At 38.3% G+C, this 26,628-nt stretch overlaps 1 protein-coding gene and 1 pseudogene across 7 annotated transcripts in view; one reads left to right on the top strand and one right to left on the bottom strand.

Annotated features, from left to right (window-relative positions):
• The window catches only part of Rasgef1b (RasGEF domain family member 1B), a 553,928-nt gene that overhangs the window by 506,099 nt on the left and 21,201 nt on the right, over window positions 1–26,628 (top strand). For 5 of the 7 annotated variants that reach the window (XM_005339699.5, XM_021719688.3, XM_078021465.1 and 2 more), the window contains 3 exons: window positions 23,202–23,384; window positions 25,132–25,254; window positions 25,603–25,740. In XM_005339699.5, coding sequence (XP_005339756.2) covers window positions 23,202–23,384; window positions 25,132–25,254; window positions 25,603–25,740 — 444 coding nt within the window. Of the gene's footprint in view, window positions 1–720; window positions 740–11,451; window positions 11,616–23,201; window positions 23,385–25,131; window positions 25,255–25,602; window positions 25,741–26,628 lie in introns of those variants that run through there. The other 2 variants (XM_005339698.5, XM_078021466.1) reach the window with 2 other exon arrangements.
• LOC120892477 (U2 spliceosomal RNA) lies at window positions 1,257–1,379 on the bottom strand (annotated as a pseudogene).

Below are 26,628 nucleotides of genomic sequence, written 5' to 3'. Positions count from 1 at the left end.
TAGGCACAGACTGGCCTAGAATATCCCTGGTCTGAAGCTTATGGGTGGGTGTTCCATGACCCATGCAATTCATAATTTCATCTGTATGGATAGGGTGGTTGAAAGCAGGGGAATAACTCAGGGAAAGTGAATTTTGGGGAGGTATATAATAGATCAAAGAGAAGTAATATTTTCACTCATTTATTTATTCAATAGATGTTGAGCAGCTACTATATACCAAGTATTGTGGGCATCAGGGTTAGAGACAAGGTCTTTGCTAGCATGTAATTTTTATTTGATTATTCTTATAGGATACCTATTCTAAATCTAATTTTACTAGTAATTATATAAATTGCGAAATAAGATAATTTTAGAGTGTTAAAATTCTCCTAAGGTTTTCTTGAAGTGTGTTTTTGTTCTTAAAGAATGAACTAGAGCAAATTCTTTCTGGCAACATCCATTGCTGACTCCTCATACTTCAGGTCTTACTCTAAGAGAAGCCACCCAGACACCCTCTAAGCAGATCCCCACAGAAATCATCATCTATAACCACTGGTGGGTCTTTATTTCTTTTTATAATGTGTCTTGTTTCCAGGATGATAGCCTCATGACAGTAACAACCTTGTCTGTTTTGTTCTCACTGGGTTCTCAATCCTTTTCCAGGGCCTGACATCCACAGATGATTCTTGGTAAATATCTGGAACTCAGGTGATCAACCATCTCAGTTTACCTAGAACTGAAGATTTTTCCAAGACTGGAGGTATTCAGTCCTAAAACCAGGCTGATTCTTGTTAAATTAGGACAGTTGGTTACTCTATATGGCATGCATATCTACTGAACATAGATTAATACCAGGAATAGGCCTCCCACCATTGAAGTTGAACCTCACTTTTGGGTAAAAGAGATCCAAAGCAAAGGTATCACTATGTCATAGTAGATTTAGTTGCAGCCACTGGATCCAGCATGGACCTGAGCCATAGGGAAAAGTGAAAGCAGTTCCCTAGGGAATCTTTCAAGCACCACAAAGATCAGTGTAAGAATACAGGCACAGAGCTCCAGAGAAAAGCTATGCCCACATTCCCTACCAACAGTGGGTTTGGGTAGGTCTATTATCTCTAGGCCTCATCAAGATTCTTGGTTGTACAGGTACCCAGTTGGAACTAGCCTGAAGACTCACAATTTAAAAAGTGGTCTTAATACAAAGTAGCATTTGATCATTGAAAAACACCTTTAACATTAGATAGTTTAACCCTCTCAATTTACCACAGTGCGGACACGAACATTCTGAGACTTTGGCTTCTCTAAAGAAGTTCTTCAGGATCATCTTTATTTTGTTCCTATATTTAAGCTGATAAGAACGGATACTATACTCCATCTTAGCCAAAAGGCCGAGAAGCAATTTTTGTTCCTATATTGATTAGAGTGAAATATTGCCAGACGCTTGCTTCCTGGGTAAGACAAAGTTGTCCTGTTTTGATTTCTTGTCTTCCCTCATTCTATGTGCTTTGGGACAAGTCCTGCTGGCCTTTTTTCCCCAAACACCTTATTTCAATATGCTGGTTGATTCTTCCTAAAAGAATTTCTGTTTAAAAAGTTTCAAACATTTCCTCTTCCTTGAGGTATGAGTTGATTATTCCCAGATTTGGAGTGAAATGTGGTTTGCAGATTAAAAAAAGAAAAGAAAAGAAAGAAAGAAATGGAGGGCAGGAGAAAAAGGGAAGGAGGAAAGAAACTAAAAAATTCCTGTAAAAATTTTATAGACCAATCATCTTGATTGTTGGGTAAGCTGTTCCTCAATTTTCTGTCACTGTGATAAGCATTAAAGGGTTTGCTTTGACAGCATATATGTTTTTGTCTCACCAATGGGAAGACAGAACAAAACTCAGGTTCATGTTCATTTTGCTGTGTTTTCTGAATCAAAAGGCATCAATGTGTCTGCCATTAGCTTTGATGCAAGAGCAGGGACAAGACCCGTCGAAACTGCATCTATTCAGAGATGTTTTCAAAACAGTAAGTCCTAGGTCAACTATTTTGAGGAAAAATACAGCTTATTAGTATTTTGGAAGTTAAAAAATTTGGGCTTGTGACTGTCTCTCATAACAGCTGGTGTTTGAAAACAGGGTATTTAAAAAAGAATCTGTTGTGTGTTCTTTTTTTTTTATTGATTGTTCAAAACATTACAGAGCTCATGATATATCATACATTTGACTCAATTGGGTTTTGAACTCCCATTTTTACCCCAAATACAGATTGCAGAATCACATCTGTTACATACTCACATTTTTACATAATGGCATATTAGTGACTGTTGTATTCTGCTACCTTTCCTATCCCCTACTATCCCCCCTCCCCTCCCCTCCCCTCTCATCTTCCCTCTCTACCTCCTCTGCTGTTGTTCAATTCTCTCCCTTTTTTCCCCTCCCCCTTGCCCCTCATAACCTCTTATAATTTTGTGTATCATTGAAGGTCTCCTACCATTTCCATATGCTTTCCCTTCTCTCTCCCTTTCTCTCCCCCCATTCGTCTTTGTTTACTGTTAGTCTTTTCCTCATGCTCTTCCTTCCTGTTCTGTTCTTAGTTGCTCTCTTTATATCAAAGAAGACATTTGGCATTTGTTTTTTAGGGCTTGGCTAGCTTCACTTAGCATAATCTGCTCTAATGCCATCCATTTCCCTGCAAATTCTATGATTTTGTCATTTCTTAGTGCTGCATAATACTCCATTGTGTATAGATGCCACATTTTTTTTTATCCATTCATCTATTGAAGGGCATTTAGGTTGGTTCCACAGTCTAGCTATTGTGAATTGTGCTGCTATAATCATTGATGTGGCCGTATTCCTATAGTATGCTCTTTTAAGGTCCTCAGGGAATAGTCCAAGAAGGGCGATAGCTGGGTCAAATGGTGGATCCATTCCCAGCTTTCCCAGGAATCTCCATACTGCTTTCCAAATTGGCCTCACCATTTTGCAGTCCCACCAGCAGTGTACAAGTGTACCCTTTTCCCCACATCCTCGCCAACACTTATTGTTGTTTGACTTCATAATGGCTGCCAATCTTTCTGGAGTGAGATGGTATCTTAGGGTGGTTTTGATTTGCATTTCTCTGATTGCTAGAGATGGTGAGCATTTTTTCATGTACTTGTTGATTGATTGTATGTCCTCCTCTGAGAAGTGTCTGTTCAGGTCCTTGGCCCATTTGTTGATTGGATTATTTGTTATTTTACTGTTTAATTTTTTGAGTTCTTTGTACATTCTGGATATTAGGGCTCTATCTGAGGTGTGAGGGGTGAAAATTTGTTCCCAGGATGTAGGCTCTCTATTTACTTCTTTTATTGTTTCTCTTGCTGAGAAAAAAAAAAAAAAAGAATAGCACACAACTGAAATTCCTGCTGCTCAGGAGGCTGAGGCAGGAGGAGGTTCGAGGCCAACCTGAGCAACTTAGTGAAATCCTGTCTCAAAATGAAAATTAAAAAGGGCTAGGGTTGTAGCTCAGTGTTAGAGAACCTACGGATTCAATCTTTAGTACTATGAAAGAAACAAAAATTTAAAATAACACAATCAACAGAACTTAAGACAAATGTTTTATTCATCTATGGAACTTTGTTCAGAGTGAGACATTTTCTTTTGTCCTTAGCTATGAATTTTCTTTTGTGAGAGGTGTTAAATTCTTACCTCTGTAGAAAAGGCCTTGGTCTGTCTCAGATTTATCTGTGTATGCACTTAAGAGATAACCTCTTAAATGACTGAGCAAGATCTAGGTCAGAAAATTTTGTTTTCTTTTCTTATAACATTTTCCAAACTCTACCTTTCTAAGCAAGAGCTGTGTCCTTCCAATCCAGCTCCTCATCCCAGATCCATTCCTTCAATCTCACAAACAGAGCTGAGGTAAACAGGCCAGTCCACTAACAGGGAGACACATCCAGATTCTACCTTGATTTTCTTCCAGTTCTTGACCACTCTTCAGAGACAGCTAATTGGAGACAATTATGTGGATAATTGTAGATTCTAAAATTATCACTGGTTAATTCTAGGCCCTGGAAACATTAATCATATGCTAATGGTGTTAGTGTGAGAGATTTGACTTTAAAGTAGGTTTTAGTCAAGAATCAAAGCTCATTTATGTGTTAACTGTGAATCACAATGCACATCACTGTCTGAGAGCAGATACACACAATCACCTCAAAAAGCAAGAGAGAGCTGATTTGACACACTATGTGAGAGGTGTAACATTCCTCAGTACATTTATATCACATATTATAGTTTTGCACAGTAGGACCAATAAAATTATCTGAAACTCTGATGAATAGTTACACTTCATAAATGTGATTAATCAGTCAACAGGAAAACATGAAACAATAACTGTCTGTATTCTTGCCTGAAAACATAAGTTTTAAATATGGAAGTTTAAGATGACATAGTACAGCTGTATGAAAAATAGCCCTGTCTTGATTACAAAATTCTTTCTCTGAGACCTTTGCAAAATTTAAAAAGTATAAGCTCCTGGGTACCCACAACACACAAAATGCTAACAAAAAAAAAATATTTACCTAAAATAAAATGAAATAAAATTCTACAGATAAAGTTCAAGTTACCTTTGATTCTCATTCCTGGTTTCACCTCTGCCCCTTACTAGAGACAGCAGAGAATCCCTCCAAATTTCTGGTGACATACAGTTAAATCATAGGATCAGTTCCATTTTGGGTGCAGAAAATATATTTAATAATTGTGCTTTTCCATAATAATATTGAAACATATCTTATGGGAATGCTGAGTTTTCTACTGAAATAATGATTGTCCATGTGTCAGAATAAATGTTTGGACATTTTACAAGTTAAAACTTCACAGTATCATCCAGAAATCACAGCAATATTTTAGTGAAATTGTCTAATATTTTAAAGAGATGACATAGTCATGTGAAAATTAGTTATTTTGTTATATGGAAGAGAAAATACCTCAGGAATGTGCTTTTATGATAACAACAATAAGTGCTAATTAAAAAATCTTTTTGTGTATATGTGTGAGACAGGGTCTCACCACTTTCCTCAGGCCTCAACTCATGATTTTCTTTCCTCGGCCTCTGGGAAGCTGGGATTTCAGGCAAGCATCACCACTCCCAGCTTAAGGAAGCTCTTTTGACTGACATGACTTTTGAATATAACTTTATGAAGACTAATTAGTAGTCCAGACTGTAATTGGTTCAGTGATAAAGCCACCATAATTTACTATTGTACTGTCTTGAATAGAAAATAATATAAGAAATAGTATTAGCAACATTTAGAGAATTTCAATAAAAGGTACTAGCAATATGTAGAGAATTCTCCTTTCTCAGTTTTATCAAGAGATATTTGAGAATATTTGTCATCACTATTTGAAACAAATTGTGCTTCTGTAATGTCAAGGTAGCTCCATAGAATAACCCCTGTAGGAATACTTAGAAAGTAAAATCACATGCAGTGTTTGGAGTCCTGGGCTTCTTTCTCTCTTTTTTTGTTTTTTTTTATTTTTAGTTGTAGATGTACACAATACCTTATTTTATTTATTTATTTTTATGTGGTGCTGAGGATCAAACCCAGTGTCTCATACAGGCTGGGCAAGTGCTTTACTACAATTCCTGAATTATTTCTGAACTCTTTGACTGGTGTTAACTTCACTATTATTGTTAGCTTTGATAGATCATTCACTTTCTCAATTTCTTCATCTCAAAAATGCCTTTGTTGATGGCACAGGATGGGGAAAGATTTTACAAAATGATTATTAATATTTCTTCCAGTTCACAAATTCTATTATTATATGATTAATTTTCTTCCTTCTTCCTTTTCACTCAATATTTTGAAACACAGATTGATAGATAATTCATTAAAACTGAGGGAATCTACTAGAAAAATAATCAGATTTAACAAATGAAAGGCTCTATCAGATATAAATCTTTTTCTTAATTCATTATAAGATCAACTCATCCAGAAGAAAACAAGAAAAAAAAAACTGCTTAGAGAGAGAAGTTACAAGTAGAGAAATATATTTAGATTTACTATTTACTATAAAAATTTTATAGGATGAAGAATGCTTACTTAAATATATCTAAATAACCTCATGTTAAATGTAGTTGAATTTCTACACAAAACAGTGAAACATCTAATCAAAATGATGCATGTTTAAGATTATTGAATGTTTCTTTGTCAGTTCAGAAAAGAAAAGTTACTGTGCATTATGCAATCACTGAAGAGGATGACTGTCCAATGACCTAATGATACAGCCAAGTTTTATTAGTTCTCAATTATCAATGTATCTCCTGGGCACATTGCAAATAATTACTTTGTAAGAATAGATATGAATGGGCAAATGAATGAAATAATAGTGCTTATTAAAGAAAAATAGTAAAATTGCATTTCAACATTTCTCATCTATAAATAGAAAGGATAGTAACTATTAAAAATCTTTTTAGGGAACTTGAAAATCTACTCTATCTGTGGTGGAATTTTCCATGCAGTTGTTAGATTCTTTTGTGCAACTTTAATGTCTCAGAGATAAAAAAAAAATGACATTGATAAAGTATCAACATAAATGTGGGAGAAACTTCCTAAAGTTATCTTTTCTACTCAATTCCCTTCCATTTTGGACTATCTTCTTAGCAATTTTAAATGGATAGCTATCTGTAATCTTTTTAGTGATCCCAGTAAAGGAAAATACATTCCTTCTATAATGATGAATGTAAGAACTGAATGATCCTCACATACCTAATGTTATTCCTAAGTGAGTTAATGGTTGTGAAAGAACATTGTAAACTAATAAATGTTGGGGATTATTATTAAGATTACCAGTCCCAGGCTGACCACAATCTCTTATCTCAACACAAAAATCCCTTCGGAGTAGCAGGGTTCATTTAATAGCTATCAAAGGACTGATGGCACTGGGAAGGGACTTGGAATCTTAAATATCTAAATCTTCATGTCCTGCTCTGGTCAACCTTCTCATCATGTTCCAGTATGTACAGAGGTCAAAGACAAACATATACACAGTATATTACTGTCCCCGTCCAACATGGTGTCCTTGGAAGCTAGGTTGGCCCACAGACAGATTTCTTTTTACCCAGGCCAGAAGCAGGAAGTGGTCAAGAAACCAAAGCATGGCATAGTAGCCTCCTTCCCTTATTTTGCTCTAGGCCTTCAGATGATGAGAAAAGGGAAGTCACGGAGAAGCATACTAAATAGCAAGGGGAAAATAAGGGATTTTTTTCTCTAAGGTCTGAAGGTGAGCTGGTCTAACTGCCCTGTTAGAGACTTTAGCATAGTAACTCATCTTTCCATTGTAGCCACAGGGAGAGAGTCCAAAAAGAGAGGATCCCAAGAAATGAGTACTGTGGTTATTCAACATCTCTGTCTTGGCTTAGCCATACCACTGCAATTTTTCCTTTTTTGAAGTGGGATAGTTAGATTTTCTTCTTCTTTCTTTAAATCTGTTTTCTGTGAAGTAGCCATTATTTTTCTTTAACCTAAAATAGTTTGTTATATGATCAGTACTCCAGTTATCAAAGTTTTTTCTCTTAAATTTTCTTACCTATTAAAAATTATAGGGTTCCAGAGAAGCTGTGGCTATTTTTGAAGATAGTATAAGACAAGTTAACAAATTAAATTCATATTAACATAGTCTGCTTAGGAACTATTAAATGGTTTTCTCAAAATTACATCTGATCATTCTTCATGTTTTTGCTTTCTGAAATACTCCTACTTGGTTTTGTCAACATATCAGAGAGGCAGGGTGTATTATACTTATCTAAAGTGGGTTTGCCTTCCTTGGCTTTGAAAGAAAGAAGGCCCAGACAATGTTCCAGATTGATTGTTGATAGATAAATATGACCAATGCTTTTTGTTGTTGTTGTTGTTTTTCCACTTACAAACTGGGCCTAGGGTTTCATAACCTTGAACTGTTTATGTTCATGTTTCAGAGTGAAAAAGAGAAAATGAATGTGAGAGAAAGTGTTAGAGTATTTTGGGAAGCTACTTGTCCATTTCATAAGGTACATTAAGATCCAGAGAGAGAAAGAGAGTTCAATGCTGAAAAGGGCTGCTGTTCCACTTGGGACATCTTGAATGTTTTTCTTACATACCTTTTCCTTTTTAGTCCTATCTGGTGTTCTGGTGCCTCATTTAACATGAAGAGTTTTAAATATTTGAAGATAGTTATGTTTTATGATGTTTTTATTTAAGATTCAAGTATCTTAAGGAAATCATAAATCATGAATAATGGTAATTTTGTATCTATAAAAAATGTGTGAGACAAATAATGAACTTTGCAAGAAAACAACTGCTTTCTAGTTTTGTTAACACACATCTTCTAGTTTTAAACATTATTTCATAAATCTTATAGTAACTAATTAACACAATTTTATGAAATCAGAAGATAGGAGCATTGGTCAGAGATGCATGGATTCAATCATAGTTTCTCCAGCTAACTGTTCTTGGCAAGTTATTTACCTTCCTGAGCCTCATTCCTTTTTTCTCACAAATGCAAATAATAGAATCTATGTCTCAGGGTTTGGGTGAGGACTAAGGGTAATGAAAGGAAGGAAAAAATGTAACACAGATATGGTGTAACATTTAACAGTGGGCAAAAGGAGTGAATGATAGGAACATTTGTCAACACGGATAGTTGATCAAAAAGTAAGTTGGGTGGAAAACAATGAGAAACAGCAGGAGAGGATTGCACAATAACATTTAGGTAAATATACTCATGGTATTCACATAAAACAATACCATCATTGTTCATAAAAGATGGTTTGAAAAACACACTACATACAGTGTGGTGAAACTGGGATTTTAGATGGGAAATGAAAGAGATTAAAACAAAAGAAAGTTGGACTTGGATCAGTCATGATGATTGCCCCCATTTTGTGCATATGAAGTACGAGAGAATTGGGAAAGAAAAATAATCCTTAGCACAGAGTCTTGGATATAGTAGAAACTCAGAACAGGTGGCTATTTTTAAATACTAGAATGAAGTACTACTCATCAGGGCTTTATTTGCATCAGGGTGACCACTATTGAACTTATCCTTATTTATAGTAATAGGAGTTGAACTAGTGAAGCCAAAAGACCAGAAAGAAACGAGAAGTAGAGAATGGAAAGAATCTTTTTTCATGATAGAGAATAATTAAGATGTAGTGGTAACATCGATTATTGAGTGTTTAACATTCAGTCACTTATTTATTCATTCTCTATCCAACCAATATGTATTTATTGAATGCCTGTCTGTGGGTTACTGTTCTAAACACTGGAAATACAGCAGGTAAATAACAAACCCTGATCTTTTTTTTTTCTTTAGTACTGAGGATTGAATACAGCAGTGCTCTACCACTAAGCTATGCCCCCAGTCCTTTTTAATTTTTTATTTTGAGACAGGATCTCCCTAAATTGTCCAGACTGGCCTCACTTAGAATCATCCTGCCTCAGTCTCCCAAGTAGCTGGGATTGCAGGTGTGTGCCACCACACCCTGCTTGACAAACCCTGCTCTTATGGGGTTTCTATTCATAGAGGGGAGAGAAGCATTAATAAGTAAAATATACAGTATGTTAAATGGTGATGTGTCCTATGGAGGGAACAACAGAGAAGGGATAAACAAGGTGGGAATGATTACAGTTTTAAGTGGGGAGGTCAGAGAAGGCTTCTCTGAGATTATTATTTCAACCATTTCATGTATTGGCTCTTTTAAGTCTCTCAACATAGGAAGAGTTACTTTGATTATCATGGTGCTGCTTTCCAGATAAGTAAACTGGGTTCCTGAGTCCTTCAGCTCCTTTTCTAAGATATTATAGGTGCTTATGAAAAGAGACAGGGTCAGGGTTCAAAATGCCTGGGTCCACAGCTAGAAGGGATGCTGAGGGATCTAGCAGAAAGGGGGAGCGGGAATGTGGTTTGAAAAAATACTGACTCAATATTATCACAGTACCTATTTTACATTTTGAGAATCCAAAATAAACATCTTTTGCTTGGGAAAAAACAAAGTCAGTAAAATTGGGCAAAGTCTTCTGGGTTACTGTGAGTACCCAGAGGTAGTTACAAAGGATATGGCAACTATTTTCATTATGAAATCTTGAATTAACCTAGCCCTTTTAATGTCTTGCTACAGGACTGTGAACCCCAAGAGAGTTAAGTGACTTGCCCAACATCACATGGCTTGTTTGTTACAGACCCAGGAAGGACAACTGAGCTTGAAAAACAAACAGCCAGCACAACCACACAGCAGGGCTGCCCTGCCAAGTTCCCCTGGCTGTGCGGTGTCTTGTTTAAAGTGCAGAGAAGACAGGTTAACTCCAAGGCTCAGGTCGGTGAGAGTGAATTAGTGAGTCAAGGTAGACCCAGAAGGAGAGAGGGAGTATAATAGAAAGAGAAGCAAGAGGATGCTCAAATGAAGGAATGAGAGGGGAAGAATCCGCGAAGAGGCAATGTGAGATTCAAGGTGGCTCTTTCCATCCCAGGAAGGAGAGAGACAGAGAACGTGCACCACGTTCAAAAATGTTTTCTCCATCTCAGTAATCCCAATTTCAGCCCTATGGGATAGCAATGACTAGTGTTGTTTTGTGGATAAACTTAAGTGCAGAAGAACTACTTAAGCTCACAGGGCTGCCAAAAGTCTCCTGATCACGTAGATTTTCTCTACGGGTCTCTTTCTTTGTTGCCATCATTTGTCCCTCAGCCTTCTTTCATGTGTATAAGGTGAAGTATTGGGGGTTTTTACCTTTTTACTAAAATAGTTATCAAGTAGCCAACGATAGCTTTAAGTATGTGGTTACCATGACAACATCGCCTTCACTAGCTTCCCCACCTTGCTTCCAGAATCATATGTCACAGAGTAGGTTCCTTTCCTTTGTGGAACTTCAACAGTTGTAATTTCACACCGTGTTTGGGTGGTTATTTGCTTAACGTTCGTCGTCTACCCGGTCAGCTTCATAATGGCCAGGACCAGCCTGCTTTTGCACCAGTGTGCCCCCAGCGTTTTGCACAATACTAGCACTCAGGCTCTTCGTAAACACTTGCTCAGCAAATGTTTTGTGGTTTCTCTCAGCTCTTTTCTGAAAGTTACATGGACAGTAACCTTCAGCTCATAATTATGTTAATAGATACTGTATAACGAGTCGGGCCGGTATTTACAGGTAGTACGCGGGTAAATGAATACACACATGCGTACACACGACTGCACCAACAGCCCCGGGCAGGTGCACTCGGCAGGCAGGAAGCGAATGCTGTAGAGAGTCCCAACACCGTCGCGCTGGCCCAGGCAGTCTCCGCAGCGTGGGAGGGCACCCGGGCGACAGCGCTGCGGGAGTCCCCAGGCCTGCGGGCCCCGTGGGCAAGTCCCCGGGCGGTGGAGGCGGCGGCGGCGGCGTGGGCGGTGAGCTGCGCTGTGATTGGTCCGCGCCCGCGGGAGGGGCGGGGCTGGCGGCGGGAGCGGGAGGCGGGCGCTCAGCGAGAAAGGGGTGTGCGCGGCTGCTGGTGCCGTAGTTTCAGTATAAACAAGGAACCCGACTGGTTAGGCGGATTTTCTTCTCTTCTTCCCGCGCGCTTTCCTTCCCGGTCCTTTGGTCGTATTTGTAGGCGCGCGACAAACAGCCAGGAGGCTGAGGACCCGGGGTCCATCTGCGGGTAGGTTGTTCCCTGGCTGGGCTGTTTTCCCGGGACTGGGGCTCGGCGGCGTGAGCTCGGGACTGGGCTGCGCGCTGCGCTCTCTTTGGAGACCCGGGAGCTGCACTGGGACTCAGGGGAGCTCTCAGACTGCGCCCCGGCTGCCGGCTGAGCTCTGAGACAGAGGGAGATCTTGAGGCGAGCGAGCGCTGACCCTAAGAGCCCTGAAAAGCCGGGGCTAGGGGAGTCCCATGCCCGGCCCCCACCAGTTCCTGGGACTGACCGGGTCCCAACAGGTGCTAGGCTGAGCCGCTGGGACCTGGGCAGGGATACGCTGGGTTGTGCCTTGCTTCTTTCTCCCCAAACCTACAGCCTGGCTTTCTCTCTTGAGATTTCGGTAATGTTGGAGGGTTTGTCTGAGGCTAGTCACCTTCATCCTTTTCCAATCTCTTTTCTTTCTGTGCATTCCTAGGTTGTTTCCTTCTACCTGGCCAGTTTTCTCGTGTGTTTGTATGTGTATGGGGTGTTTATTTTTGTTACCGGTTCCGTGTAATCTAAGGTCTGATTTAGGTAGGGATGGGGAAACAGGAGTCATGACTCTCATCCCTCAGTATCTTTAATTCCTCGGTTCACGTAAGTTCTCCTGGGAACCACCGAGCCGCCTTGTTTTTTGTCTGAGCTCAGGTGAATTACCTTGGGACACCTTTCCAGGGATACTAACATGAGTTGGGGGTACGTGGACGCCTCATGGACAGACAGCGTGAGAGAAGCTCCTTTTTAAAGGAGATCCTTGGGGACAGTTTCAGTGTTGTTTGAGAGGAAAGGGCAAAATAGGGAGCTGGGGTTTATGTGTGTGCAAAAAACAAACAAACAAACAAAAAAACAACCCCAAAACAAAACGATTTGACTCTTGCTTCCTACTTTACCTCAAGCAAATTGGCGCAGTTTAAGCAAACAACATTGCTAAGTCCCCTGACTGCGTCTAAGAGCATTTTTCTCTTTGAATAAAGATGTATCGTTTTCACAGATGAATTCGGTGGGTATGGGTTATCCAGCTGGATATGTACACATATTTGTGTATGTATGTTTGGGTGAACGCGTCTCCAAGGAGTCCTTCGTCAGCACCACCATGTGACGATGGTCAGGAACTGCTGGTGTGCATAGATCTATATTTAGCCCTGGTGATCTCTCATGGCCTGGGAGGGTCTCTGAACTGGGTGCATAAAGGGGAAGAGTCCAGGGATCAGGGTACTGCACTCTTGAATAATGTCTGGCACAGTCAGACTTAGATGGGATGAATAATTATTCTTTCCCCCAGAGAACAGTAGCTGGAGCTTGCCATGTGATGACTGTGCCTTAATTTAAACATAGTTGGGACTATGGTGGTCAGTCTATACTAAGAAATAAGGAGGTTTAAAATTAAGCAGAATGGAGATTTGGGAGGAAATAAAAGGTCAAATGAGGATTAGAGCAAATGTAGAATTGATTTATTCCAAAAAAGCTATAAAAATGTTTGGTCGTTGAGATTTTTCACAGCAGAAAAAAAAGAATGGCAGCTGCTAAACCCTAACATTAATGACAGTTTTATTTGGGGGTGGGGGCCGTTTATGAGAACCCAGGGCACTTTTAACAGAAGTCATGGTTCACAAGCAGTGCTGAATTATTCCTTCCAAGCAGATTTTCTTGAGGATGAGGACATCAGCCACTGACTAGCAAGTTTCTTGTGGGCATTTTTTCCCTGCATGTCAGTCTCCTTTGTTTTCCTAGAGGTGGCAACCTAAGCATTGGCCTTCTACTTTCCAGCTGTCTAATGGAGGTTTCAATTCTTAAAACTTATTTCTCCTATAGTACATTTTCAGTTTGCTCCATCTTATGTGCTCCACCAGACATTTTATCTGATACCTACCATACCTGATATCTGGGGATCATACTGTCTTTTGGAGAAGAGAATAACCACAAAATTATTTGCCTTTATCGTCCCCCCACTCCCCAGGTTGGCATCTGTCCAATCTAATATAGTCTTAAGTATGCATTCATTATTTATCATAATAATACATAGTTTTGTGCTGTTATTAATGTTTCATTCTTATAATCTGAAATCTACTACTGGCAAATAGAGTACAATAGATTATATAAAGCCAATTGAATACCACCCATCTAGGGGAAAGAAAAAAATGGTAAGAAAATTGAGGGAGGAATCTGGGAGTGTGTTCCCATGTAGGCTAGGTGAGATTCCCAGTGTGGCACAGGAATTCATGGGCTCAGCTTTCTCAGTCTCCAAAGGTTACCTTAAGAATTGAACTTGAGAAGAACATTTGGGTAATCCCAAAGGAGCACTGCCCTGGAAAGGAGATGGGGAAAAGAGGGTACTCTGCCTTGCTTGGAAGAAGAATCAGGACTCCCCTGTGCAAGGACTGAGACTCTTAATTCTGATGCCACAAATAATAAATGGAAAAGTTTTTATAACATTTTGGGACATCTGAAAGAGGCATATTGTACTGCTGAACCCACTGTGAAAGGCTTATGGGGATTCTTGGTGGTGGTGGTGGTGGTTGAAATCAGGTATTTCCTCTTTATACCTTTCTTTTTTTTCAGAACTATAGTAGTCTTTGTTTTTTTTTTTATTTTTGGTTCTCCAGTTAAGTCTACAAAAATTAGATCTGTACAAGCCTTGATTATTTAAAATGACAGTTGTAGCCTAGTCCTATGGGAATATTTCCATCCTGGGAATGAGGAGACTTGGATTCTGGTAGAGCTAGAGCACTAACAGGTCACATGTCTTCTCCCTGTACCTGCAGCATCTGTAAAATTGACATGGGGAGTTGAGCTACATGGTTTCTGGATGCCTTTTCTCTCTGTCTTAACTGCTTTATTTTGTGCTCTCTCCACACTTTTGCACTGTTAGGGTGGACAGTGAAGGATGAAGTGAAGTGTCATTGATGTTCAGTTACTTTCTGGGTACATGGACATGAAGAGAGAAGAGTGAAATTCTTTTTATTGATAAATTCATATAGAAATCCTATATTTTCTTGAATTTCTCTTTGTTTTTCTCCTATAAGTGTGAACATTTATAATTACAAATTACCAATAAATGTTTCTTGGCCTGTTAAATCAGTATTATAATCCACTACATTTTTAATTTTTATTTTGATCATTTTTTCATCAGTTTATATATTTATTATTTTCTCTCAAAGTATGTATATACTTGGAAGTCATTCAGTTGATTCAAATTTTATTAGGAAACCCTAATATGAAAATCAGTTTAACACAGAGAAAGTAAAAATTAGTCTTATAAGAAAGGGAAACCTCTTATAGACCAACAATACCATTCTTTTTAGCTAAATGAGAAGAATGGAAGGGGAGGGATAAGCAGTTTTTTAAGAACTTGCATCCAGAAAATAAAATTATCCAAGTAACTGTGTTACATAATAAAATATAGAGAAAATCTTACTTTTAAAATGCTCTTTTAAAGAAAATCTTACTTTTAAAATTTTACTAAGTGCCAGATCCTTTTCATGCTCCATGAACTGGGTTAGAAAATTAAATATTTTAATTGAAGTGTTCCCCACATGATATTCTGTGGTTTAGCTTGAGATCTGTCATGTGTAAATGATAACTCATCTACATACAGCCATACTGTTCATTGAGGTAGCCTCTAGCCACATGGGGATATTTACACTTAAGTTTATTTAAATTGAACGAAATTAAAATTTTTATTTCTCAGTTGCGCAAGTCACATGTTAAGTGCTCAGTAATCCCTGTGGCCAGTTTCAACTATATTGGACAGTGCATAAGAGGGACATTTCCAGGATCCCAACCCTTTTGACAGTGTTTGATTAGACAATGATGCTTTTGATTATCCAGAAGATTACTTTTGTTCTTCTGGGAAAATGAAATAATTAATTCTCATCATAGATGGGCATCTAAGATATCTGGAAATATAACTGACTGGCTTTGTTAACTAGTATGTCTTCATTTCTACAGCATGAACAATGCTCATGCTATGATCATAGGCACTAATTTCTCAATATTTTTTCCCCAGAACTCTAGTTGCCTTTCTTTTGCTTTTCTAAATCATCGCCAACTGTTATTGCTGAAAAAGCACGAACCATTTGAAAGGCAGGGCATGAGGAGCCATCTACTGTTCAAGTCAAGAACTGCATGGAGTTGTGGACATAAAGACAGTTAATACACAGGAATGGCAGCCTGTTTAGATTCACTTCCCACACAGGAAAGCTTCATTTCATGGGAAAGTTTTTTTTTTAAAATTTTTTTAATTTTATTTTTTTATTGGTTGTTCACAACATTACAAAGCTCTTGACATATCATATTTCATACATTAGATTGAAGTGGGTTATGAACTCCCTATTTTACCCCAAATGCAGATTGCAGAATCACGTCGGTTACAGATCCACAATTTTACATAATGCCCAATTAGTAATTGTTGTATTCATGGGAAAGTTTTAAATGAATTTCCAGATCTATTCAGATATGCCATGAAATATCATTTTGTATGTTAATAAACTGCTAACAACATTCTCCCAAACAAAAGATAACAAATCTTAGCTTTGTTTTTCTTCGAAGGAAACCAAAGATTGTAAATATTTGAGTCACAAGTCCTTCCTCCATCAATTAAGACTTAATGAAGAATTTTTTTTTTTTAAGGTAGCATCCAGGAAAGATCAAGCAAAATTTAGATTTGCTTTTTGTATGAACACCTATAACTTAGATCAGGAATTAACAGCCTTTCGTCGTGGAAAGAAATGGGATCTTCCTTTCTCAAAAACATGGACTTTTTTCCTCTCTTAACTGGGAAATCTACGAAGTATTTGGAACTCAGCTCCAAAGAATGTACTTATCTTGGAGTTAGTTACTTTCTGTTCACATGCCAAAGAAGTGAGGTGATTGTGTGTTGTCTACTCTGGGTCGCCTTGTCCACACAATACCTCTTTTTCTCAAGGAGGTTAGCCAGAGGTGGAGCTTTTCTATAGTTTCCATAGATGCTCTTAAAAATCTCTGCCTTTGTGACTTCCCCTAATGAAAGAAATGAGAGAATAATCTTCTATAAATTTTCAAGATCAAAATAAGCTATGTTTTAGATAGTGTCAGAAGTTGGACTTCTACCTTTCACCTTGACTCAAATCTACCATCAGGTGCACACACCCTGGGAGTGTGCAGTGAGTCTTTGTATGCTAAAGTCTCACATTGCCAAAAGGAGCCTGAAAATACCTAAAAGTACCAGATGGAGAAATTTATGAAGTCTTCCTAATTCAGGGCTCTACAAGTTCAAATAGAAAAAAAGAAAGAAATGGATTATTGAAGGTGCATCTCATCGAAGAGCAAGTTCCTTTGGAATCTAGATTGGAATTGGGGAACCTGTAATTCCAGGATTTTAAACCTCTCCTCATTAAACAAATATGCTTTCAAAGTTCAGTTGTGATAAGAAGGGCTTTGTCCACTGAAGTAATTTTTTCCTTTTTTTATGGATTGGGACACATGTCCAACATTTGAACAGATGCTAAAATACCATAGACAACATAAAGGCCTTGCATTTATTAAATATTGCACTCTGTGTATTGAAAAGGAAAAGAAAACCTTTTGTTTCTTTGACTCCTTTATTTTTTTATATCATTTTCTTGAGTGCAAAGGAAATGCTGACATGACATTCTGGTAGAGATTTACAAAGCCACCTATAAGACGTTGAAGGATAGCTTTTGATTTTGTTCCCACACCCATATTTTCCTTGACCTCTTTTCCAATTTGAATCGTCACCTGAAACCACCTTATCCTGGTGCACCTGCTTCATCGTAAATTACATTGTGCAAAAGCAGCCGCTAATTCAAACACAGTCTGCTGTTCAGAAAAAGGCAGCTTTTCATCTGGTGCTTTAGTTGGTTTGAAACCATTAGGCATGCCTTTCAAATCCATTCATCCCGTAAATCACCCAGAGCTTGCTTCCTTGCTGCTGGATCAATGTCGGGCTGAACTTTTTCAGGGTCCTTAGAAGAACATGATCTATCTTTGTGGCCAAATTAGCAGCCCCTGTAAGATGTCTTGTCTGTCAACCAACTTTTCAGCTTACCAAATTAATTCTAAGAGAGAATATTCATCTTCTCTACTTCGGTCAGGTATAACTTTCCTATTGGAACTTGCCTCATGGAAAGTTTTCCAACATAACCTATAATACGCACACTAATTTTTGTGGCTCTGAGCTTTCTTTGAGCTCAGTTTATTGTTTTAAAATCCAAAATTTGCTTCCTACTGTCTAGCTGTATCTCCTTCTACCTCAAAATACTTCCTGAATTTAGGGGAGAAAAGAAAGCTTATTTCAGTAGCTCTACACAAACCAAAAGAATTATCATTCTTTTATTATTTTAACTCCATTTGTTTGATATAACCTGGGAAAAAAAAAGTATTTCATGATTTCTAAGGAGCTAGTTTTGAATATACTGGGCAAGGTAACTTTCAGATTCACCATGATCTCCAGCTTTGAGGTAGAGAAATGATATCCAGGTTCTTTCCAAATTAGCACATAGGCCTCTTAATCTGGGATCAGAGAACTCCCTTAAAGTATATTATTGGTATATTTCTGCTGGGATAGTAGGGAAGCAGTTTGTGATTTCCTTAAAAAGTTAAGAACCACTGGCTGTATAGAATATATTATGAAGGGTGGGGAATGGCTTACAAATGAAACTTTGTGAGCCTGGCTCTCAAAGTCTCCATTCTGTGTTAATGATGGGGATTTGAATAGTCAGTAGGTTTTTCATGTGCCTCATGCAAATCTCCTTTTCCAAGGGAATTTACTCCTTTGAAGTTTGATTTAAGAGTAAATTAAGCTAGTGTTCTTGCTGCTTTGTCACATTCTAATTTTGGAAAATAGTGTTTCCTAAACAAAGTTTTTGATTAGCAGGTCCCCATTGAGAGGTACTTTGAGCTGGGCAAACTTTGTGCTAAAGAAGACTGATGAATAGTGGAGAGGCTGGTTTTGACATTATGTTGGAAAGTATGGAGAGAAGTAAATTGAGAGACAGAAAATATTAGTTGTGAGAGCTGAAAGTAGTACATTGCTGCAGATAAAGAAGGCAGCAGAACTATACTGAGATTTAAAAAAAAAATGAATGGAAGCTAAAGGTTAAGAGCAACCTCACACTATCCCTTCTTCCCCTAGAGAAATAATTAGCAAGTGATTTCTGGAATTAATAGAGCCCAGGGATAAATACTTTTCTGGGTTCTAATATATAGTACTTTGGAGATGAGATTCATTTTCTTAATAAGAACTAAGCCAGTATTTAGTTGGCTCTCACTTTTCAATTCTGAAACTTAAAGCAGGTAAAACTAAAGGCCTGTCCATCAAATCTAAGTAATACTGACAAACAATAGCTCCTGGTGTGGGTAATCAGAAGAAAGATACTTGAGAGAAAACACACTACTATGTTTATCTTAATAAGTTAAAATTAAGTTTCACAAACAGCACTTTCTGTACCATTCTGCTGAGTTTATCCATTACACGGGCAGTTAATCCTTCATAAAACAGACTGGCCACTTGTTTGAGGTTATCCAGAAATGAGTGATGCATACAGTGACCCATGGTATTCTCATAGTCATTTGTCTCACTTAATCTTTGTTGCTGGAGATCTATAAAGTAAATACAAGCAAATATTACAAACTTCATTGGATCAAAGGTGCTGTTTATTGTAAGATGCTCTGTTATTTCATATATTGCTGAAAAAAATGTCAAACATGTTTTCTTATAATCTGTTTACATGCATCCTAGTTTTAAAGATAACAAAAGTGGCTTTTAAAGTACATGTTAGAGTCTCTGAAGGCTGTTTCTAGATGGAACTATGCTTTGATTGCCAAAGTCAGTAGCTTCAGTACTGCTGTTGACAGTGTGACTTTTTAATAAGAGTAATTAATGGTATTAATATGTCTTTGGAACAAGGGTTTATGTAGAACATGTAAAACATAAATTATTCTAATAGCCTACAATTTGAGACAGACTAGTAGGCTTTTCATCTTATGGTTAAGCATTAGAAGTTCAAAGAAGACTATTTAGAGCAGAACACGAGTCGGGTCATAAATTTTATACCTGGAATCTGAAGATCCAGGTTTGGAACCCTGCCCTTTCTGTGCCTTCATATGTAACCCAAGCAAGTTTTCCTGGGTTTCAGCTTCTTATGCAGCCAAGAAAGGATGAGGAAATGTGCCATGTGAGGAGGTTGCAGAATCCAGAAGGGCATTTGGAGTCAGGAAACACACAAACAGGAGTCATGAAATTCTTAGAGCCTACTACTCTGTGGGTCTCCAGAGTAACCTGTTAAGGGGAACTGAGAGACATGAAGGCCTATGAAATGTAGGGACCTTTTCCAACACCGGAGATTCCATAGTTAAGAAGAATGTGAGACCAACTAACCAAGGAAGAAGAGCTCAAGGAATTGAAAAGATGCTGTCTGGAATATATGGCAAAGTAGATAAAATTGCCCATGGTATGTAAATAAGAGGCTACCTTTTCCTGAGTGACTTTCATCTCAGTAGGTGATTGTTGCTTTCAACAGTCCCAGTGGCACCTGGGAAAAGAAACCAGCTGATTAGCCACGACATAATCTTTGAGCTTAACTCAAAACTGGAAAACATATTATGACATACTCTCTTCTCACAATTGATTTGTAAGTGTAATAAGTGATAACTGTAAACTTTTTACCTTGATTTGGCTCCCATTGCTATTTACAGTGTTTTCTTTTGGTACCCCATTGGAGGGAGTTTTTAAGTGATGATGTTTTGTCCCTCCTCAAGGAAATCCTGTGAGAGATACATTTCCAAAGATAAATACAAAAGCCTTTTGCCATAACTCGAATAATAATGTTCTAAGAAGTTTGGTATAAAGAAAACAGGCAGTTGGGTGTGTGTTTGTTTTAATAATTTACATTTTGGAAGGGATGAGTGAAACTGAAAATATCTGATAGAAAACATACCTGGAGATCAGGCATAAATAACTTTCTGAAGATTTTACAGCTATTGAGTGCCAAAGTTAGGATTTTATTAAATCTGAATTCTGTCCCGATCTGAGGCCTTATCCACTCTACAGGAATAAATAATTAAGAAGTATAAATGCTTGGTGGATTTTGATGTTGATTCTTTGAAAGGGAACTCTGAGTGAACTGTGGCTGTCTTGTGGGTCTGTGCTTACTACTGAAATGCCCAAGATAGCAGGGGTGCAAGACAGGGGAGTTCCACTCTGCTCACTTTGTGCTAGACCACATGGCTGCATCATGTTAGCCTGGTCACTCCAGTTCACCGTCCTGGGTCTCAGTTTGCACATTTTTAGAGGCAAAAAGCTTGGAATTGACGATGATGATACATTGGCTTTGGCTGCATCCATGACAATTTGGCAGTCATTGCCAATCACAGGACACATATTCCCCTGTGGAGTTATAGCCTCCAAATCTTGCTCATCCTCAGACCCCCTAGGGAACTACTTGTAACTGATTGTGGTTGGAAAGTGAAATGAAATCTATTTTCTATAGCCTGGGTCAGATGACTTCTATGGCCTCTTTGAATTTATCAATTTCTGATTTTCTGGAGTTCTCAAGTCCTGGTAGTCATCTCTCCAAAGCACTTTATTAGAATGGTTGCAACAACAACTAAGGGAAGCTATCAGGGAAAATTCATGGTTCCTGGCAGGAAAAAAAAAAAAAATCCAACTTCAAGGGAATTTTACTTCTCATCTGGTATAGGAAGAACACTGTGGTTATAACCATGGAAAACTTTTTTTTTTTTTTTTTTAAGCCACAGGCAACCAAATCCAGACAGGATTCCCTCAAGGTTATAGAAGTAACTTTAAGGCATGGTTCTTTTCTAGGTTCAGGCCTTCCAGTTTGAGGACATTCTCTGTTTCTCAGGACAAGGGTGGAATGATTTTTTTCTTCCCACCAAGGATGACCCATTTGCAATGCTTATGTTACACATGAATGGTACTCATGAAAACTGGCAATTTAAAGAGGGAACAAGTGTACTCTATCCATTGCCTTCTACACTTTTAATGTTGAGTTAAATAAGTAAATAAAATGTTAATGTTGAGTTAGGAAGTTTTACCAACCAAGGGGATTTGTGTTAACATTGTATTCCATTGTCCCCGATCCTTTGGCTATGATGACCATGTCTACCTACCTAAGTTAAAAGCTTGGCAGCCATGACCCTGTATAGTGACAGATCCCCCAGGGTAGCTCTCAGGAATCACTTTCTTCCCATTTGTAGCTTTTTTTTTTTTTTTTTCATAGATCCCTTTAAATTCTTCCTCAGTGCTGATTCATGGATGGGATAGAGTGTAGGAGGAAGCTTTTTTCTATTTATTTTTCTTGATGTTCCTTTTCCTAGATGTTGTTGCCACCTGCCAGGTTGGCTTTAGAGTGGATATTAGTGCCTGGAACTCCACTCCTGGCCCCCTCCTGCCCAGGCACGTGCACACATTGTGATGCTCTGTGTTCTCCATTAACTGTGGCTTGAACAGATGCTAGTGGAGTGATGGATGTGACTTATCAGACAGAGCCCCACACCCCACCCCCATTTGGATGCAAATATCTTTTAGCATCTTGAAAAGAAGGATTAGCCCAGGTTGTGTCCTCCCTCAGCCTCCACACACCCTGTCCCTGTCAGTCCAAGGCCTGGAGTTTGGCTTCCCCTCATTGTTTGCTTTCTGAAACCCCCAGTTCAGCAGCTCTTGAATGCCTCCATTGTGCAGAGCAGCCGCCAGAAACCCCAGTGTGTTGTCAGGGCCAAGCGCTGTGTCCCTAGGAATCCAAGTAATAACTTAATAGCCTCTGGCCTCTATGGAGCGCCCTCTGACAAGGGCTTTGTGAGTTACAAGGCCCACAGATGGAAAGGAGCAATTTATCTCAAGGACTGTCACAGTCCTCCTTGTTCCCAAATCAGGTGCCTCCTCAGCCTGTATGTTTACTGAGAACTGAGACTTTAAATACACCTCCCACCCTGAGAATTTGACACAAAGGGGTGAAAATCAACAGCATCTGATCTTCTCAGAAACACTGGAGTCAGCATTCAGCTCTTGGTACAGGGAGACACAAACAACACACACCCTGTGCACTTTGATCCTAAGCCTCTTGTGCACATTAGTTTTTTTCAGCTTCAGTTTTGGGTCTTCCCGTATGTCCAGTGCTAGTCAACTGTCTCTTAAGCACTGTGTGATTCTTCCCAGCCAAATTTCAAGGCCTATACATTTCCACCTTAGGAAAATACCCTGATGGGATAAAGCAATCCAAGCTGTTTCCCTGCCCCTCTTCAGCACCAAATGTGAAGGAGTGATATCTAAGTATGACAGCCAGAGTCTTGGATTTAAGTCCAGATTGGATCCTTTGGTGTATTCATTTTATGGCATTTGATTGATTGGCTTGGTACTCAAAAGTATGCATATTTGTGGTACTAAAACAGTAGCTTGGTTCTTGGTAGGTTCTGATACTGTGTCAGAACCTAAATTATTTTTTTTTAATTTGTTGTCCTCATTAGTATTAAAGCTTAATGTCTATTAAAGCTTTTTATTTCTCGATATTGTGTGTTACTGAAACCATGTTTTCTTCTTTTTATTCCTTTTAGGAAAGCATGCCTCAGACTCCTCCCTTTTCAGCAATGTTTGACAGCAGTGGTTACAACCGAAACCTCTATCAGTCTGCAGAAGACAGCTGTGGAGGGTTGTATTACCATGACAACAACCTCCTCTCTGGGTCTCTGGAAGCACTTATCCAGCACTTAGTACCTAATGTGGATTACTATCCAGATGTAAGTATTCATGTTCCTCTGAAACCTATCCTTGGTATTGAGCAGAAATTATAATATGTAGGGACCATATATAATATACAATTATATATGGGTTGCTAAGGATTTTTCTCATAAGAAATTGCATATTGATTATTGAATGCTTTCAGATCAAATCGAGCCTGAGTGTGGATCAGATTTTGGTGTAGTCTCCATTTCAGTTTCTTTTCAGATGAGGTACTACATTGTAGACAGCCTGATACCACCTGAATGAAGTATCTATAATGTTTTGATTCATGCATACACCTTGGTCCTTAAATAAAAGTGCCAGCGAAATTAGATGCTCCCAGCATTTGATATTTAATGCCTTTTTCATTTCTAATACCATCACTATCTGAGAAAAGTAGGAAAGTATTTGGAAGAGAGAAGATGATATATACTCAAGATGCAATGATTTATCAGTTGGACATCAGATAGCATTTTTGCTTTTGTTTTACCTTAATAACCTACACTTGTATAGGTGGTACATTTCAGTATAGGGAATTCATTACATATTATCTCAATCTTTGCAGTAATTCCAAAAGAGTGAAGGGGAAAAAATTGAGATTCACAGTATTGAGGATTTGCTCCAGCAACAGTAGTCAAATGCAGGTTTTTCTTTCTGGGGCAAGTGATTTTCCCCCCTTCTTTTGTACAACAGCTATCTCTATAAAACTGATTTGAGTAGGACAATGAAATTTACTCAGCAGCTAGTTATTGATGGAGATTTCGTAAAAATAGCTAGAGACCACATTCATTAGTTTTTATAAATACAATGAATATCATTGATGTGCAAAGAATTGTTTGTGTATGCCACTGTAATTCATCATGATGTTTCTTACTGAGTTATCTCTCTGTGTGTGAATTGTTACATAGCATTTTCAGATATGTTACCACACAAGGAAAACTTGTAATCAAAAGTAAAAGGAATCCCTTGTTCAGCCCTGCAAGTATTTATGAGCTACTAAAGGCGCCTAAGGGGGGGGGGGACCCATGGAATTTCTCCTTTCATTGGGAGTCTGAAACTCTTATAACAAATAAGCACCACTTCATTACTGGCTTCTTGGGAGACAATGTGGTTAAAGAAAAGTATATAGTGTAATATTGTGCTTTATCAAATTGCTTAGCCCTTGAGCAAGTAAATAGGTTTCCTGAAAGCCTGCCTTCAAATGTTCTGACACAAATGCTTCAGTGTACCACACTATACACTCTGGAGAATTCTTGAGCTGAATGTGGGAGAGGAGGTGGGTTTTTTATTTTGTTTTGTTTTTTGTTTTATTTTGGTTTCAATTGAGTTACCATAATATTTGGACACAGAACCATATTCTGTATGGGTGGTATATTTAAGTTAGATTTCTCTCTGGGCTGAATTTCATTCTTTACTAGAGTGAATTATATGACTTGATATCCCAGCTCCCTGAGGACAAATGTGAAAATGTTCTCTGAATAATTTCAGGAGCCAAACTTATCCTGTACTTCTGTTATTTTTAGTATGGTTTGAGGGAAAAGACACATCCGGAGGTAACAGAGAAATCCATCTTCTACTGTCTTACTGTCTGACTCCGATAGGCATTACTCTCTGTAGCACATTGACTTTGATCAAAAGAACTTCATGAAATAAGGTGTATAATGTATAAGAAAGATATTAATTTCATGAAATAAGGTGTATAATGTATAAGAAAGATATTAATTTCAGAAAGTATGTAACAATGACTTTTTTCTCTTGCCACAGAGGACATACATATTTACCTTCCTACTCAGTTCTCGGTTATTTATGCATCCTTATGAGCTAATGGCCAAAGTCTGCCACTTATGTGTTGAGCACCAGAGGCTAAGTGAACCTGATGGTGATAAGGTAATGAAACATTTTGAACTTCATATTTTTTTTTCCTTAGGCTCAGATTTTGTGAAGTTGGTTACCTCAAATAACCCCAGCTTATCCCCAAGACGAAGAGCATAAGTGATATCATGGCTATGCTTAGGAATTGGGGTTGGTTGAAAGGATACCACAAATCTAATGCCATGGTGGGTCCCTGGATATTGCCATAAGTTAGTTGCACTTGGCAGGGACATTGTGGGATGGGGGAGTTAGAACTGCTTCTTCAACCCCAAAGATTTTGCACTAACCTGACCCTGGTATTATTTATTTGATATAGTTTATGATGACAGATAACACTGAACTATATTTGCTTTTTCTCCCTAGAACCAGATGAGAAAAATTGCACCTAAAATTCTTCAGCTCTTGACAGAATGGACGGAAACATTTCCTTATGATTTTCGAGATGAAAGAATGATGAGAAACTTAAAAGATCTGGCTCACAGAATAGCCAGTGGTGAGGAGGTTAGTAACATGAATTTAGCACATAGCCTGGGTGGGAGATGGTGCTTCAGAATCTCAATGCTTCCTTTTGGTTCTGCCTTTGGGCAGACCCTCTGCATGGTGTGTTATTGTCCTTCTTGGTATATCAGGGGGGATGATTATTCCATCCCACTTCAAAGGGATTCGATCTAGAGTTTTATGATTAATTGGGTATATGTTCATGTGAATTCATGCACAGGTCTCATGTTGCAAGTGTGTTTTGATTTCACTTTACTTATATCTCTCTTCCTTCCAAAAACTTTTGACAGAGCTAGCAAGATAATAAATAGCATATTAATAAGCACTAATAGATTTAAATAGCATCTTAGTATAATAGTTGATAAGTAATATTAATAAATCATAAATAGAAATAGACAATCTGGACCAGGGAAGGGAGAAAACAAATATGCCACTGTTGAGAGCCAGTAGGGTTGGAAAGGACTGTTATGGGTTGTGTTTAAGTTCCAGATAAAAGGGAAATGCAGGTGGTTATATAATTTTCATTTTCAGGGAAGGAAAAAAAGTACTAATTCCTCAATGCTTTAGAGGAAAAATTTAGAAACCTAGGGCTGGGGATAAAGCTCAGTGGTAGAGCACTTGCTTAGCCTGTATGACACCCTGGCTTCCATCCCCTATACCACCAAAATAAATAAATAAATACACAAAAACTTTCCAATAAGGATTTTTGTATAGGGGTCTTAGAATGAGATATTTTTTATAGTACTCTTTATAATGATTACTTCTTGATAAAACTAAGACCAGAGATTGGCACCTAAGTTACCAAAGGTAATTCTTTGGGAGAGGAAGACAGAAAACAATCTTCTGGTGCTAGTGGTTGACTCAAGGCTAGGACCTGGAATAGGTAGAGAT

The sequence above is a fragment of the Ictidomys tridecemlineatus genome, chromosome 9, assembly GCF_052094955.1.
Source record: "Ictidomys tridecemlineatus isolate mIctTri1 chromosome 9, mIctTri1.hap1, whole genome shotgun sequence".
NCBI classification, from domain to species: domain Eukaryota; kingdom Metazoa; phylum Chordata; class Mammalia; order Rodentia; family Sciuridae; genus Ictidomys; species Ictidomys tridecemlineatus.
This window is presented reverse-complemented; position numbering and strand designations above follow the sequence as displayed.